Source organism: Mobula birostris, chromosome 2, assembly GCF_030028105.1.
Source record: "Mobula birostris isolate sMobBir1 chromosome 2, sMobBir1.hap1, whole genome shotgun sequence".
NCBI lineage: Eukaryota > Metazoa > Chordata > Chondrichthyes > Myliobatiformes > Myliobatidae > Mobula > Mobula birostris.
The window spans coordinates 147,156,378-147,175,350 of record NC_092371.1 but is presented as its reverse complement, the minus strand read 5'-3'; the positions used below and the strand labels follow the sequence as shown (position 1 = coordinate 147,175,350).

At 38.2% G+C, this 18,973-nt stretch overlaps 1 protein-coding gene across 3 annotated transcripts in view; it reads right to left on the bottom strand.

Annotated features, from left to right (window-relative positions):
* Window positions 1–18,973, bottom strand: part of elovl4a (ELOVL fatty acid elongase 4a) — a 68,970-nt gene that overhangs the window by 11,783 nt on the left and 38,214 nt on the right. For all 3 annotated transcript variants that reach the window (XM_072250159.1, XM_072250155.1, XM_072250164.1), the window contains exons 3-6: window positions 15,834–16,021; window positions 14,207–14,287; window positions 10,782–10,953; window positions 1,056–1,183 (exon numbers count right to left, since the gene is read on the bottom strand). In XM_072250159.1, the coding sequence (XP_072106260.1) occupies window positions 1,056–1,183; window positions 10,782–10,953; window positions 14,207–14,287; window positions 15,834–16,021 (569 nt within the window). The remainder of the gene's footprint in view (window positions 1–1,055; window positions 1,184–10,781; window positions 10,954–14,206; window positions 14,288–15,833; window positions 16,022–18,973) is intronic.

Here is an 18,973-nt window from a genome sequence, read left to right as displayed (position 1 = left end):
TTATGCAGAAAGTTTGAAGTTAATAACTCATCTCCTTCTACCTTAGGCCACGAACTTATCAATCACCTCTGATGAGTTATTAACCTCAAACTTTCTGCATAATCACTCAAAGAGTTGAACTGCACATGCATGTAACAAGAGCTGTATAACTCATCTCCTTCTACCTTAGGCCACAACTTTATCAATCACCCCTGCCATGGACACTTTCTGGAGGTCCAAGATCCGTATGCTCCACGACCACTGGACTAAGTGTGTAAATGTACGAGGGGACTATGTTGAAAAAGAAATGTGCTAGATTTTCTAAAATTGACTCCTTCTAGCTTAGGCCATGAACTTACCAATCACCCCTCGTATGACGAATAAACTTTTCTAGGGCTTCAAGCCGGGTACAGGTACCCAGCTTGAAGTCTGAAAAGAGTTTATCCTGCAAAGTGTCTATCTCCAGGAGGTGTCAAAACAAACATTATACAGACTTCTCCGTAAGCCTTCTATGTGACTTTGCATGGGGAAAATTTTTCTTTATAAACATTTTCAGCTATGCACAGCACTTCAACCAAAAGATGTTGGCAGGCCTGGAGGCAAGTGGTCCTGATGAGCTCAATGCAGACATTAAGTAAGTTACTGGTGAGTACATCTTGCTGAAAAGCACAGTTGACAACATTGACAACACTGCTACCATCATGTCAATAATCAACAAAAAAAATCCATTTTAGCATAATAAGACTTAATTTTAGACTATGATTTATAAATATCAATCATGATTAGTATACTGATTTGTGAGATTCTAATATTTACACAGTTTCAGTATGAAGAAAAGTAGTGAGTGTTTATAGCAAGTAGAGATGATATGTAATTAGTTAATTTATTTAGAGCGGGTAAGTGCCCATGTTTATAGGATTGTTATAATTGGTAAGCAGTGTATAAATCACCCATAAAGCAATGTCTGACTGTAGTTTAAAAAAGTTACAGCTAGAAAAAAATTGGTAATAATCAATTCTTAATGTACAAATAAATTTAATAAAATATATAAAATTTCTCTAAAAGATTTTAGTTACCAATTGTAAGATGGTCAAGTATCGTTTCCACCAGAGATATTTCTGAAACTGTGGGCCACAAGCTGCTAGTCCATAGTACAAATACATGACAATATGGATTACAGCATTCATATGAGCTCCAAAAAAAGCTGGAAAAAAATCAAAATTAAAGCATTACAAATAAATGCATTCATCAAAATTGATGACTTTGTAATAGTTAATTTTCTTAAAAGTTTACAGTACATGAAATCCAATCATACAGAGAATATTTTAAGAATCATGCTACTGAATTGTTGGGTAAGATCAACTGTAATAAGTAGCTTATTTAGCATACCAGAATATTTGATAATGTTTTTCCATGTAAATCACCTGTTATATACCTGAAATAGAGACAGCTTGCAGGATTGATAAGAATTGTTGTGTAATGCACAAATGAACCATCTCCAATAAAACTGCATCATGTATATGCAATTAATATGTTGTGCATGTAGGGTGCATGCAGGAAATCAGTCAGAACAGTAAGAAAAATTCTCCCACTCAAACCATTTGAAGTGACTTTCAATTACTTGGAGGTTAGTTGCTGTGTCAGAGCAGAGTTCATTAGAGTTCGTGATGTACCAATTTGGAATTGCAACATTAGTATAAAAAATATCTACAAGTGTTGGTGTTGTAGTAAATAGATGAGTACAATGTCACTACTGATTGCTGCAGATTCTTATTCATTGAGCAGAGAGTGGAGAACAAGAGAATAAACTAAAAACTGCTGAGGGAACTCAGTGAGTCAGGCAACATCTGTGGAGGCAAAGAGACAGTCGACACTTTTGTTGTAAATCCTGAATCAGGACTTGTGAAAGTAGATATTTTAAATTCACTTTTTTAGGATGCATGTGGCACTTGAAAGGCCATCATTGATTACCCATACCCAAGTGGGTTGGTTAAGACATAGGAGCAGAATTAGGCCATTCAGCCCATTGAGTCTGCTCCACCATTCCATTATGGTCAATCGCGGATCACACTCAACACTATGTACCTGTCTTCTTGCCCTATCCTTTGAAGCCTTGACTGATTAGGAAACATTCAACTTCTGCCTAAATACACTATGGACTTGGCCTCCACTGTAGTCTGTGGCAGATCATTCCACAGACTCACTGCTCTCTGGCTAAAAACAATTCCTCCTTACCTCTGTTCTAAAAGATCACCTCTCAATTTTGAGGCTGTGCCCTTTAGTTCTGGATACCTCCACCATAGGAAACATCCTCTCCACATCCACCCTGTCTAGTCTGTTCAACATTCAGTAAGCTTCAATGAGATCCCCCCGCATTCTTCTAAATTCCAGTGAGTACAGGCCCAAAGTTGCCAAATGCTCCTATGTTAACCCTTTCATTCCTGGAATCATCCTCATGAACCTCCTCTGGACTCTCTCCAATGATAACACATCCTTTCTGAGATATGGGGCCCAAAACTGTTGACAATACTCCAAGTGTGGCCTAAATAGTGTCTTATGAAGGCTCAGCATTATCTTCTTGCTTTTATATTCTATTTCCCTTGAAATAAATGCCAACATTTCATTTGCCTTCTTTACCACAGACTCAAACTGTAAATTAACCTTCTGGGAATCCTGCACGAGGACTCCTAAATCCCTCTGCAGCTCTGATGTTTGAACCTTCTCCCCATTTAGGTAACAGTCTGCACAATTGTTACATTTCCCAATATTGTATTCCATCTGCCACTTTTTCACTCATTTTTCCAATTTATCTAAGTCCTGCTGCACCACTAGTCACTGGCAGCCAACCAGAAAAGGCCCCCTTTATTCCCACTCACTGCTTGTCAGCCATTCCTCTCTCCATACCAGTATCTTTCCTGTAATGTCATAGGATTTTATCTTGTTAAGTAGCCTCATGTGTGGCATCTTATCAAATGGCTTCTGAAAATCCAGATAAATGACATCCACTGCCTCTCCTTTGTCCACCCTGCTTGTTAGCTTTTCCAAGAACTCTAACAGATTGGTCAGGCAAGATTTCCCTTTACAGAAACCATGCTGACTTTGACTTATTTTATCATTAGTCTCCAAGTGCCTAGAAACGTCATCCTGAATGGAATCTATGCCTCTTGAAAGTTATTGCCCTTATCCAGGCAAGTGAAGAATATTCCATCATATTCTTAACTTGGCTCTTTGGTAGATGAAGAAGTTCTGGGGTGTCAGGGTGAGTCACAGTATCCTATCTTCTTAGTTGCACTGGTAATTTCAAGTTCATCATCATCTGATTGCAAAATATACAACCAAATGAAAAGAAGCTCCTCCAGACATCGATACATCCACAAAACATATCACACAGAACATTGACCAATATATTACCATAAATAAGTTAATAAATTATAATTCAAAATGTGTGCAGTGCACAGCACAGGTTAACAGTAAACAGTGGCGGCAGGCCAAGTCCTGATGCTGCAGACCTCCTTCCTGATGATAATGAGTCAAAGAGATTGTGGGATGAGTGGCTGGGATCCTTAACAATGCTTTGGGCCCTTTGTTTGCAATGCACTCAGTAGATGTCACAAATGGGGGCCGGGGGAGACCCTGATGACTGTCTCAGCAGTTTTTACTGAGTAAAATAATAATTTTACTATAAATACAATAACCTATGCAGGATATTGCAGTCCAATGCCTTGCGACTTCCATGCCTCACAATGATGCAGCCAGACAGGATATTCTTGATGGTGCTCCTGTGGAAAGTTGTTTGAATGAGTGCTGGGAGCCTTACACACTTCAATTTCCTCAGGAAGTGTCGACACTGCAGTTTCTTCTTGACTAGTGAGGAGGTGTTGCACACTGAGCAATTTTGTGCTCTTCATTCTCTCCATGGCAGAGCCATCAATGTGCAGTGGAGAATGGTTGACCTGTGCCTTCCCAAAGGTCCATAAACCCATAGTCATCTCTTTTGTCTTGTCCACATTGAGACTCAGGTTGTTGTTCTTGCACCATTTGACAAGCGTCTCTACCTCTTCTCTGTATACAGGTGCCCCCCCACCCCCCCCCCGTTCTTTGAACGTTCGCTTTACGACACCTCGCTGCTACAAAAGACCTACATTAGTTATCTGTTTTCACTAACAGAAGGTGTTTTCACTGTTACGAAAAAAAGGCAGTGCATGCCCCGAGCAGCCAAGCTCCTCCCCTGGAACTGTATTCTAGCCAGCATTGCTTAAACACATGCCTGTGTACATCTGTGCTTTATGTCGATTTATTTTGAGCATCCGTTAGCAAGATGAGTTCTATGGTATCAGAAAAGCCTAAAAGAACTCGTAAGGGTGTTACACTTAGCGTAAAACTAGACATAATTAAGTGTTTCGATTGTGGTGAAAGATGTAAGGACAAAGTGAGTGTGGCTTGTGGAAGTTGATGAAGATGATGTTGAAGAGGTTTTGGCATCCCATGACCAAGAACTGATAGATGAAGAGCTGATGCAATTGGAAGAAGAAAGGATAACAATCGAAACTGAATGCAGTAGCAAACGGACAGAAAGTGAAGTCGTCCAGGAACTGAACATGAAGCAACTGCGTGAGATTTTCGCTGCAATTAACAACAATGATTGCAGAAAAGTGTGACTTTAATTTTGAAAGGGTACATAGGTTTAGAGTATATTTGCAGGATGGTTTGAGTGCTTACAAAGAACTGTATGATAGAAAAATGCGCAAGGCTAAGCAGTCGAGTATACTGTCGTTTTTAAGCCTTCCACATCAGCCACAGCAGATGACAAACCTCGACCTTCGACATCGAGGCAGGCAGACATAAAAGAAGGTGACCTGCCCGCCCTGATGGAAGTAGACGACGATGAGATGACACCCGTGTCCCACCACCCCAACCTCCGACAACTCAGCCTAACACACCATCATCAGTGTGCTCGCTGTCTTCCCGATTCCTATAAGTGATACTACACTGTACATACATTATTTCTGCTTTATATAGGCTGTGTATTTTTATGTGTTATTTGGTATGATTTGGCAGCTTCATAGCTTAAAGGTTACTGGACAGTCTTCCTGCCAAGAGTGCTTGCGCCGAGTGTTTCTGCCGAGAGTGCTTGCGTGCGATTTTTGCTGCACTAGACAGTGCTTCAATGATTGCAGAAAAGTATTTCTACTTTATGTAGGCTGTGTATTTATCATATCATTCCTGCTTTTACTATAAGTTACTGTTATTTTAGGTTTTATGTATTATTTGGCATGATTTTGTAGGTTATTTTTTGTATCTGGGAACGCTCAAAATTTTTTCCTATATTAATAAATGGTAATTGCTTATTCATTTTACGACATTCCGGCTTACGAACTATTTCATAGGAACGCTCTACCTTCGGATAGCGGGGGAAACCTATACTGGCTCATTATTGTTGCTGATAAGGCCAACCACCGAAGTATCATAAGCGAACTTGATCATGTGGTTTGAGCTGAATCCGGCAGTGCGGTTGTAAGTCAGCAATGTAGACACAGCCCAGGGGGTACCAGCGCTCTGCGCAATGGAGCTTGAGATCTAGTTACAGAGAGGGGTGTTGATTAACAATGTTGACAGTTTACCCACCTGCCTCTGAGGGATGATCGAGCTGAAGTTGATGAGCAACATCCAGACGTACTGTGTTCTAGGTGAGACAGGACAGAATGGAGGGCCAAAGCTAGAGCATCATCAGTAGGCTGCTTTGAGTGTTAGGCAAACTAGGATGGATCCAATGGTCCATTTGCCAGCTGCTCAAAGCACTTCATGATTGTTGATGTCAGTGCCACTGGGCAGTAATATTTATGTGGTGTAGTTTGAGGTTCTGGTCTACGGTAACCCTTAGTGATGATGAGTGACCAGACATGGGTATTTTTGCTGAATGTCATGACGAGGTTGTCTGACTTCTGAGATGTGAAGATCACTGTCTGAAACATTTTGGATGAAATGTTAATATCTAACTTTGGCTTCTTCTTCAAGTAGGTGTCAAGATTTGACCGCCTTTTCTTAAGTTTCCCCACATGAAGCAGTTCTCAGTAGCAGGAAATCATGTCAAGAACACCTCTCTTTGCCTTATCGCTTTGCTCCCAGTCAGGCTCATTACTGATGAATTGGTTCATGATTTGTGTGATCATGGTGATGCAAGTGCTGAGAAATTTTGTGGTGAGGTTTCTTGCTGGTGTTTCCTCTTCTCCAACCAAGTCCTCAGATTCATCAGGATGTGTTGCTCTGCCAATTCTCCAAAGCATGTCAGATTTCTCAGGACGGTCTGGGGCATTATCAAGCACCAATAATGCTTTAGGTCAAGGTCATACTCCTCACAATACCATTTCACTGCTGGACAAAAATGTGAAACAAACTAATATTGGAAAACATCAATTGTCACTCAGGCTTTCTTGTTTCATTTCCAAATCACTGGTAGACTTGACTTCAAAATGCCTTTCATTGCTCATGGTGTTTCAGAGTGATACACAATCACATGCTTTAACTTAAGTCACCTTTAGCATTACCTCCTAGCAAGAGAATTAATTGGTTCTTTGCAGCCACGAATCCAGATGCTATTTTCTCTTCTTGGGAAATGAATGTACGAGAAGGCATTCTTTTCCAAAATGGGTCCATTTCATCCACATTGAAGACAAGTTTGGGAGGATAATAGTCCTTTTCAACTACAGCCAGCATTGCAGGAAATTCCTGGGCTGCTTTGCTGTCTGCACTAGCCGCTTCACCAGAGCTATGTATGCTATGGAGGTTACTACGCTGTTTAAATCTATCAACCCAACTTCTGCTGGCTGTGAATGTTACTGACATATCTTCTTCTTCTTGAATATGACTAAAGATGCTTTATGCCTTCTCCATTATTAGCAGCTGGCTTAGGGGCATGTTTTGTCGTGCTTGGTCATCCACCCATATACTTCGTCTATTTTTGATTTTTTCAAACAAATGGTTCCTTGAACGAGTCACCTTTGTTCATGGTAACTTTGAGATTGCTGTTACAGAAGCTTTTATCTTGCCTGTTTTTTTTTATAATTATTCTGATCATCGATATAGCCAATTTCAAAGAGGCGCCAACATCAACCTGACGCAGCTTCTAAGCCCTGTATCACTTGCAGTTTCACATCTACGCTAATGGTTTTCCTAGACATCTCAGAAGTACTACCCTTACTGGAAGTTGCAAGCCATTTTCCAGACATCATGGGTAAAAAAAAAAAAAAAAATGGAATAAATTGCTGAGGAAGCAAGTGGGGGAGGCAGAACATGAACATGATTGGCTGAGAGTTGTTCAGAGCGTATGTAAAGTGCTCTCATTGGCTGATTCAATGTTTACTATAATGGCGGTCACTTAAGAGGTTTTAAGTGTTGCTTAGAATAAATTTTTGCCATTTTCAAAAATTTCAATAAAGAATTGAATAACCGCTTTGTAACGAATCAACACTATGTGGGATAGCATTATGCGGGCTTTGAGTGTACTAAAAATTATTAGACCACATCGTATAGGCTTTGCTGTATGCAGGCATGTTTTATTTCCTTAAGGAGTTGCAAAACATTGGACAATCAGAACATCCCCTCTTCTGATGTTGTAATGGAAAGATTATTGTAGAAACTGCTGAAAATAGTTGGGCTTGGACCTTTCAATAGCATAGGAACACAAGAAGAACATGAGAAACAGGAGCAGGAGGAGGCCATCTGATCCACCAAGCCTGCTCCGTCATTCAATGAGATCATGGACTCATCTCCATCTACCTGCCTCTTCCCCATAACCCTTAATTCCCTGAAAAGGCTATGATAGGGTAGGATTAGGATAGTGTAGAGCTAGGAAGTTTCATCTTCAGCAACCACAATCGCAAGACAGACTTAGTCCATTCAGCAAATCAAGTCTGTTCTGGCATTCCATCATGGTTGATTATTATCCCTGCCAACCCCGTTGTCCTGTTTTTTCCCTGTAACCTTTAATACTATGACTAATCAAGAACCTAATAACCTCCACTTTAAATATACCCAATGAATTGGCCTGCACAGTCGTCAGTGGTAATAAACTCAACAGATTCACCACCCTCTGGCTAAAGAAATTCCTCATCTCTGTTCTATGTGGATGTCCCTCTATTCTGAGGCTGTATACTCTGGTCCTAGACTCCCCAACTGTAGGAAACATCCACTCTATCTAGGCCTTTCAATATTCAACAGGTTTCAATGAGATCCTCTTCATTCTTCTAAACTCCAGTGAGTACAGGCCCAACTCCATCAAACACTCCTCATATGATCACCCTTTCATTTCCAGAATCATTCTCATGAACCTCCTCTGGACCATCTCCAGTGCCAGCACATCCCTTTTTAGATAAGGAGCCCAAAACTGTACTCAATACTCAAAAGTGTGGTCTGACCAATGCTTCATAAAGCCTCAGCATTACATCCTTGCTTTTATATTCTAGTTCTCTTGAAATGAATGCTAACATTGAGTTTGCCTTCCTTACCATCGACTCAACCTACAAGTTAACCTTTAGGGAATCCTGCATGAGAACTTCCAATCCCTTTACACTTGATTTTTGAATTTTCCTCTGTTTAGAGAATAGTCTATGGCTTTAATCCTTCTACCAAAGTGCATGACCATGCACTTCTCTACATTATATTCCAGCTGCCACTTCTTTGCCCATTCTCCCAATCTGGCCAAGTCCTTCCGTAGATTCCCTGCTTCTTCAACACTATCTCCCACTCCATTAAACTTGGCAAGAATGCCATCAATTCCATCATCTAAGTCGTATACATATAATGTGAAAAGAAGCTGTCTCAACACTTACCCCTATGGAACACTACTAGTGACTGGCATCCAACCAGACTATGCCCTCTTTGTTCCCACTCTTTGCCTCCTATCAGTCAGCCAATCTTCTATCCATGCTAGTATCTTTCCTGCAATACCATGGGCTCTTACCTTGTTAAGCAGCCTCATATGCGCCACCATGTTAAAAGACTTCTGAAAATCCAAGTATACAATATCCACGGACTCTTTGTTTATCCTGCTTATTATTTCCTCAAACAATTCCAACAGATTTATTAGGTAAGACTTCTCCTTAAGCAAACCATAATAACTTTAGCCGATTTTATCATGAGCCTCCAAGTACCCTGAAATCTCACCCTTAATAATGGACTCCCAACATCTTCCCAACCATTGAAGTCAGACTAACTGGCTTACAATTTCCTTTCTTCAGCCTTCCTCCCTTCTTAAAGTGTGGAGTGACATTTTAAGTTTTTCAGTCCTTTGGAACCATTACAGAATCTAGTGATTCTTGAATCTTCCTACATGTGAGTTGTTACTCTAATTATTAGATTATTATTCTTGATGCCCCCGATTTAGTTTTACCTGGGCTTCTTCACACCATACTTAGTCAACTGCTGCTTTTATGTCAGGGCACCCACTCTTATCTCACTTCGAAATAATCTGATACATGTTTAGATCAAGGCTCTGATAAAGTCTGGTGTCAAGTGGTTCTCGTGAATGACTGTGCATCAATGAGCAAGTAATTGTTAATTAAATGCTGCTTGCCAATAACATCTTTCATCACTGCAATTGACAGAAGAGTTCACTGATTTTCATGGACAGGGCAATTACCACACCATCATGAAATTGTCAGTATTGTAACTGTGATAGTTCCCCTGGCTGGGAGATAGTGTATGAGAGGTCACAGTGTGAGAACATGAGTGATGAGATTATGAGAAATTTATTCACCCACAGGATGGTTAAACTGTAGAATTATCTACCAGAAAAGGCTGTGGAGGCAAAGTCACTGAATATAATTAAAGATTTCTAAAGGAAAAAAAACATTCAGGGGTACGATATGATAGAATACGGCCAAACTGTCAGTTCCTGCCTAAATATTTATATTAAAAATACTTACTTAGAGGTATAACTAATACTAGTGTGCAATTTTCAGAATGCTATCCAGTCCTGTATCTTTGCTATATTCAGAGTTCATTTTGTGATGTTGCATGGATTGCACTGAATAAGCAGAGGACAGACATTTGTGATGATCATATTCTCAAGAAGAAGAGAAATGCATCATTCAGTTGGGATTTCTGGCTAAATATTGCTGCAATTGCTTCAGTTTTGTCCTGGGTATTCTAATGGGTACAGGGGTATTCTTGAAGCCTTTGCCTTTTATACATTTAACTCTGCAAGATAAGACCATTTCTTTAGATCACTTAGCTCTAATGCATATTGCTTTTTCTGCGTAGAATGCCTGTCTCCTGTGTCACCGTTTTGCAAAATTGATGCTTTTTTTTTTAAAAGTATGTCTGAAGCTGCCCGCTTGGAGGCAGAATAAATGAGGTGAAATGATTTATTAATATCTGGCATGATGGAGTAAAGGATATACTAAGCCATGAATTCCACATTTCTGTTATCTAATAGATATTATTTCTTCCTTATGATAATATGCAAGTATGCAGTAGACAGAGCTGAAGTAGATTCAGAGCAATCCCATTTCCATTTTTTCCCTATAATGTAATCTCTCACACGTGTCAATTAATAGCTCCATGATACACTTCCCATTCACTTGCATTAGGGTCAATTTACATTATCAGATTAGTGCCATCACTTGCACGTCTTTGGGATGTGGGAAGAAACCAAAGCACTCAAGATATCATTGAGTTTACAGGAGAACTGCAAACTCAACTTCAATATTCAGCAATGTTTTATATTTTAAAACAATTATTAATAGATTTAGACACCTGATAAGATGACATCAGAGATTACTGCAATTCCATTTAGTACTTACATTGTCCTCCTGCTACCCATTTGATTCCGATCCACCACAGGGTAAACATTGTGAAGTGATGATATACATGTAGGAAGCTGACCTGGTTAAATTTCTTTCTCAGTATAAAAAATACTGTATCCATGTATTCAATTCCTTTTGAGACATAATACCACCACAAGGCTGAAGCTATCTGTGGTGGACAAAAACTAGAATTAATACAACTTTTGCAATTACTAAAACTAAATATCATATTTCATAATTGATATTCTGTAAATACTGTTAAAGATAAATAACACAAATTTAGTCATAGTAACTCTTGGGTTGTTAAATCTGTTAAACACTTGGGAATGTAATCTTAGTTTGCACAATCTCTCCACAATTTAATCCTTATTCAAGTATATGTAGGATACATTCTTTCTTGGGCAAATGAATTATTTTCAAGCCACTTGCACTCTCATCTTCTAACCATAAAGGTCTGCATTTAAATACTTTCTTCATTATTTTCTGCATTAATCAAATCATTTTAATGAACCCTGTATGTGGACTCCATATTCTTTGGGGATTTTTTTTTAAAGCTTTTTGCCATTTAAAAAAGTATTCTATTCTATCAATCTTAGTTCTAAATTGAATGACCTCACATTTGGTTTAAACGAAACCTATTTGTCATGGATTTGTACTATACCACGAGTTATTTATACCTCTCTGTAATCTTATATTTTAATCTGCATTGCTTATAATGCTCCTATTTGGGTAACTCGACAAATATGAATAGTTTACCTCTGTTGTCATAGGCCTACATATCTAGGATATAAAGATCAGCTTTTCACAGCAGTAACACAGTACATTAATAAAATGACACACATAAATTAACGCATTTCTTTCTATATCACCATCTACAAACTTTACTTATATGATAAATAGTCAATGAACCATGTAGACTCTTGGAGAACAAGTGACATGCTACCATAATGAAAACCTGCACAATATTGCTGGTAGAACTGCCCACATCCAGGCAAGTGGAGACAGCTACCTCACATTCCTTTGACTTGATTATTAAAAAATATTGTAGAAGTAGAGCCCGACACCAGCCCCTTAGGCCTGAGTTGACGTAGTAGTAGTAGATACCAATTTCTGACCTGCTCTTGTATCCACTGTATTTATGTAGCTGCTCCAGTAAAATTCCTGGTCCTAACTGAAGACATCTTTGTAACTCTAAGAGTGTTTGGTTAGAATCTTTCTTGTTGGAAAGGGGCAATGTCTGGCAAGAACATGAGAAACCAGGAGCAGGGGTAGGCCATTTAATGCAGTGTAATGAGGAACCTATATGCAAACTGGCTGATCACTTTGCAGTTTACAAGAGAAACTGAGATTTCAGTTTCCTGTCACTACTTTTCCATCCCACTTCCACTCTAACCTCCCAGTCTTCAGTATCCTACAGTGCTTCAACACTATCTAATTTAAGGTAGAGGAAAAGCATCACATCTTTCATCAGGTTACATTACAGCTGCTAGGGTTTAGTGTTGAATTTATCAACTTCAGGTTACTGTCTTATATTTTTCTCCATCGATTTGTATGTATGTACGTTTCTGTTTCAATTTGTTTCACTTTTCTATTCTGCTCCAAATGCTGGTTTAAAAGACATTCCATTCTCTTTTTCCATTCTCTCTTCTACTTGGACTAAGTTGCTTTCTCTTTTTCAGTTCTGATGAATGGCCCTTGGCTTGAAACACTTACCGTTTCTCTGCCCACAGATGCTATCTGACATGCTGAGCTATTCCAGCATTTTCTGTTAGTCAGATAGAAATCATACGGTGCTTTACCATGAGTTAGTGTTTTATTATTAGTGAATCTTTCTTACTGACCCATTATTAGTTTCCTTGATATCCAGAATGCCATTCTGTTGCTCCAACATAAAATAATGACTCAAAGGGGATCACATGTGATGTATAGTAATTCCTCACTTTAATTTGTAATAATACCATCATCCATTTTTAAATGACCCCATTGTTCCTGACCACAATGTTTTTCCTAATGTAATTGTGAATATTGTGTTGATATTGAAAAACAAATTTCTTTTATATCAACTCCTTTATAGCTCTCATTTACTGGTGTGACACCTTTAGCTCTTTGTATTTTTCCCCTGTTGCCAGGACATGTGCTAGTTTCTGCCATCTTGTCTGCTTTGGGTTTTTCCATTGTCCTTTGTTGTTTGTGGTAATCTGTTATAGTCCTTTTGACAAATAGAGCTCTTGTCCATTTGGAATATAAATTGCTTTTGTAAAGTATCAAATTTATCTTTAAAAGCTAACACTAAATTACAACTATAATATCTATTAGCAGATTTGTCTAGATTAATAGCAAGTTCAAAATAGGCTGATAAATAAATGCAGCTCATTATTCATTGCTAAATCGAAAATAGACTTCGTAGTTGTAGGAGATGTTATCAAAAAAAAAATCACCCTAACACATCAGAAATTCACTACTTTTTTAATGTCCTGTTTAGACCTTGAAAAGATTTATTATTCACTTCTTAATTCAGACATAAAGTTTCATAAGGTGTGGGGATGTTTTCTTGATTATTTTCATAACTCCCCTTTAGGTTAAGTTTATCCTTTTTTTTGTATGCTACAATCACTTACCTTCGGCTTTATTTCCCCCTGTAAGTTTTACGGTTTTTTGGTGTAAATTACATTATAGTTTTGGTAGTCCGCATTATATTTTCTTTTTTCTTATATATATTTACAGCTCTGTGGGGTTGAATGGTCCGATTAATTTTTTTTCTTTTATACACAGAAATAGTTAGCCTGGGTTTTTTATTCAGTGGGAGGTTGGGGTGGATACTAATTTTACATGATTTTATTTTGGGTGCTTTTTTTATTGTTATGAATTACATATTGGACATGTTTGTTTTGCACTGTATAAATCTCCATTTTGTTGATGGTTTTTTTCTGTAGCTCTATTGTAGAAACACATAAAAAAATTCATAAAAAAAAAGAAATTCACTACTTTTCAGCTGATCCCACTCTAAATGAAAGTTAAAATCTACTGCTAGCATGAAGCCTATACAGAAACTCTAATCAAAATTTTAAATATCTTTCAATTTCTCAATTCAATTCACCAAAGTTCCACTGTCACCAGATTACTATTTGATTACCATACATTGAGGTAAAAGAATTGGGGAAAAAAGGAAAAGAAATCCTTTTACAGTATAATTTAGGAAGGTTTCAATGTCCTTGCATGACGGTCAGCAAAAGTGTCTTAAAGGATCAGAGACTTTTCTTTTGTAAATACAGCTCCAGAATACAAAGGATATATAGAATGATATAGAAAAGATATAGAATACATTTGTTAAACTTCTGGCTAAGATGTGGGCATACTCCTACTTGATAGCTACACTTTAAAAAAAAATAAATTCTCAGGAATTGCATAACAAAACTACCTACCCGCACTTCATTTACATCATCTGTATAATCCACAGTCTGACAGATATAACTGTATCCTGCTGCTCGTGCAGCAAAGAAGAGCTGTAAAGAAAAATAATGGCCATAAAGAGTTAACATAATAAAAATGATGGCCATGCAATTTGACTAGATCGCCATAAAAAAGGATAAGGAAAGGATTTTGAGTTAGGTGTTACTCTTGTGGCTAGATTTGCTGCAAAGAAATCACTGTTGTAAGCTAGCACTTCAAAAACATTTAATTGAAATAAGCCTTGCAATAAGCCTGAACTACCTTATACATTACTCAATTTCTTGGCAGCAATGGCTATGCATTTTCTACATTATTACAGATGACATTTCAAAACTATTATCATTGGCTGTAAATAATTTTGCAACAGTCTAAGATTGTGAATGGCACTATATAAAAATATTTAACTTCACTTTCTAAACTTACATGCAAATTTAAATTTTATAATTTATTATTTGACAGTCATGAAGTATTACAACTGGGGACTATTTAGCACCAATGATATTTCTACATTCTAGATCTAGTATTGTGCAATGAAAAGCACTTAATTGATGATCCAGTAGTTTAAGGGCCTTTTAAGGTAAGAATAATCAAGAGATGATAATTTGTTATACAAAGTAAGGCTGAGTGAGCTTGGGCTTCTCTCTTTGGAGCGAAGGTGGAAGAGGGGTGACTTGATAGAGATGCATATGATGATAAGAGGCACAGATACAGAGGACAGCCAGTGTCTTTTCTCCCCCCAGGGCAGCAATAGCTAATACGAGAGGGCATAATTTTAATGTGACTGGAGGTGTCAAATGGCAGGTGTTTTGCACAGAAAGTGATAAGCGTTTGGACCGAACTGCCAGGGGTGCTGAAAGAGGCAGGTACATTAAGGACATTTAATAGACCCAAAGCACATGAATGAAAAATAATGGAGGGCCATGATAGAGGAAAGGTTTAGACTGATCTTGGAATAAGTTAAAAGGTCAGCACAGTATCAGGAACTGATAGAACAACACAGCACAGTAGAAGCCCATGTTCTAAAGACGGGAAATGATTTAATTCAATCTGAAACCGGAGTCTTAAGTCTGATGGAAAAAAATGTGAAAGCATGAGATGCAAGCTGCCTATAGTACAGTAAAATATAAAACATATGAAAGTAAACCAACAAAAACCATCCTGATGAAGGGTCTTGGCCTGGAACATTGACTGCTTATAGATGCTGCCTGACTTGCTGAGTTCCCCCAGCATTTTGTGTATATGGACTTGAATTTCCAGCATCTGCAGATCTTCTCGTGTTTGTAAAACAACAATAGTTACTTTAGAGATTCAATATAAAGTTTAAAAGTAATATACATTTTTGTGTATCGGGGTGTTGGATTTGGTTGGAATGCTTCTTTTGGATTAGCATGGGCATGATGAACTGAAGATCTGCTCCTGCATCATAAATTTCTATTATTTCATTCAGCTACAATGGCACATTTTTGTGATGCAAATACAATGTAACACAAGTTTTCTTCAATTCAAATTAGAACCTACTCACACACCTAAAAAACAAAGATTTAGACAAAACAGCAAAATGCAATTAAACGATATCTTATAATTATAAAAAAAGCTAACCTCCTTAAAGATGTAGAGATTTAGTATAACCATTCCGAAGTTATAGAAAATTAGCATAGATCGTAACTGAAAAGGCTCCCTGTTCTTCATCCATTTTGGGCCAAGCCAAACAAAGAGGAGGTAAAGACTGCTCACAGCCAATGTAGGCAAGGGAGACTGCATCAAAGTCCAATTTTCCACCCGCTTGTCTATTAAAATAAAGTGGTGAAAGATGTGTGTTTTTCAAATGTACATAAAAAGACAGTTGTAGATAACAAAGTACATAAAAAGTACATTAGAAAAACTCTACAGCCTTCGACTTAAGATGTTTTTATTTTGGTATGCTTTAATAGAGGATCTGGAAGGCCAGCATCTGTAAGCTTACTCTATAGTTTACTCTGCTAATCTGGTTCCATTATCTCATCAGCAGAATTTAAGACCCATGGGCCCACAAGACTATTTTTAGGAGAAGTGAGATTCACTTAGCTACAGTATCTGAATGTCAGGAAATGACACAGATGCTGCTCTCCTGTAACAAAAATTAAAAGAATCCCATCAATAAAATCATTGTCTATACTTTTACTTTTGTTTATCACAGGTGGTAGTATGGCAACTCTATAGTACTGTATTTGCTGTTCCTTTTTACTGGCTGCACATTAATGCAAATAACTTAGCTGCTTCAGTTATTGAGAATATATTACAAACAGTAATGAAAAGCTTCAAATCTATCTTGTCACTGTTTAAATTGGAGAAAATCTAATTATTTAGTGAAAACTCCTTTTCTAAAGTAAATGTTATCAAATTGTTAAACATTTGGTTCATTTAAAGCAATCTTGAGTAACATATGTGACAGATATGACCTGGGATAACCTTGAGAAGTGAAAACTTTATGCTGTGAAGTTAATTTGATTCAGGTTTAAGCAATTTATTATGCACCTGGTGGCAAATTATGCAGCTTCAATCCTGACTTCCGGTGCTGTCTGTGAAAAATTAGTACGTTCTCCCTGTGGCCATGTGAATTTTCTCCAGGTACTCTGGTTTGGTGGGTTAATTGGCTACTGTAAATCCACCATAGTAGGTAGTGGTAGAATTTGAAAGCAACTGGCAGGAAATGCAGGGGGAATAAAATGGGATTATTGGAGGAATATTATAATTGGGTGCTTGATATTGGCAGACTCACTGGGCAGAAGGTCTTGTTTCTATGCTGCACATCTCTGTAGCAGACTCCATCATGAAAACAAATCTTTTCAGAAATGTCTAAGAAGGTGGAAGGATCTCTGCTGAAAGTAAGTAAAACAGAATCCAGCATGGATAAAGCATTTTGTTGTCTCTAATTTTTCAGTGCAACCTCTATTTACTTAGCAGTAATGCTATCCAAAACTCCAGCATTACTGAGTCATTGCTACATGGTAGGCTACAGTTTTCAGATAAGTCCAAGCTCTTGATCTTCAAAAACCCTTTTCCTCAAGTAACTGAAAACATTGGTGCAATGAAAACACTGGGAAGCTGTAAAACCAAAAATCAGTGTTCTGTCTGGGTCTCTCAATGACACAATATGAAACTTCACAGAGCTCTTTTAAAAAGCTGTTACAGGCACAAAAGATTATTAAGTCTGTTAAATTACAACCCAGGTCCTTACTTTTAGATTTGGGGCTAGTCACATTGATATACAAGTACTTGAGGAATTCACAGATGTCAAAGTGAACAGGGATTAAGTATGTCCAGGTTCTTGATTTAGAGGAGTTGGAAATGTTAACCTCTGAGGCAAAGGTGTAAACTACTAACTTCTTGGGGAAAAAATGACTTTATGCATTTTTTTCCTGAATAGCTTGGAATGTCACCCTAACGTTCAAGTTTCACAAACAGATATCTCGCAGATGTTATATTTTCTCATTCCTACTTTCACTTATTAAAATATTATCAGACATCCCACCTCTCCCGTAAGTTCCAGGAGTCTCCCACATATTAATAGCAGCTCCCTGACGCCCACAAGTTATACACAATATCCTGGAAATGAGAGGGAGAGCAGGAGCGGGAGAGGGAGAGTGGGATCGGGATCAGGAGCGAGATCAGGAGCGGGATCGAGAGCGGGAGCAAGAGCGAGCATCCTGATTGGTCTCTTTACGCTAAGTAGACCTATCAGTTTTCTCTGTGGGCGGGCTTTACAGTCGACCTCTGTCTCTTCATCAGTTCAGTTTTGTGTCCTGCACTGCCATGGCAAAGTGTTTCAAGAAAAGAAAATGCACTTCACCCCAGACTACACTAAAGTGTATCCCTGCCTAATAGGGGTCAAAAATAATGACAGTGTTGCTCGCTGCACTGTTTGCAACAGTGACTTTTCTATTGCCCATGAGGGGTTAGGACTATAAAAGACATGTTGAGGTGAGTTTAACAGGTGTCATTTGCTCATTAGCATAGCTAACGTTATTTAAACTGGCTGGCCAGCTGCTAAGGAGCTACTCTATTGATGTCCTATGTGATGAGGCCAAACTCTCTGTAGACGTGCTTAAAGTTGTAATAGAATTAAAAAACGACTCCTTGATAATATATAAGTACATACTGTATTTTAATGTCACATTTTCTGCATATACCCAGTTTACAGATTAGACAAAATCACTAAACAAAGTATTACATAAGACAATATAATAAGGATATACCTTATGCTTTTATTTCTTTTAGGGACCACAACATATTAGGGAGGCCAATCACGGGGAATGCTGCTCAAGTATTTCACAGTTCTTTTCAGCAGAGCCACGTCACAGTACAAGGAAAGTTTGCAAAAGTAGTAGAAAAGCTATTTGCATTAGCATTGAGATTGCCAACAAAATACTCAACAAGGAAAATATGTGTGTGTGTGTGTGTGTATAAATAGTTTCAATATGTGTCAAATAAACCGTTGTGTTCTTTCATAATCAAATGTCCAGTACACATGTGCCCTTTGAGGTCGACGGGGGGGGGGGGGGAGATATGGGGTTGCCGGGGGCAGGGGTGCTACCTCCCTGAAATGGTGCTATCTCCCTGAAATGAGTTTTTGCAGGGTGGGATGTCTGTATTATATATGCTTCACATTTACAGGTTTCGGTTATGTCCTACCCACAATAAATCATACTCCTAAACCAAGTCTGCAACAGGCCCTACCCACAAGCTATCCCTTATTGGTG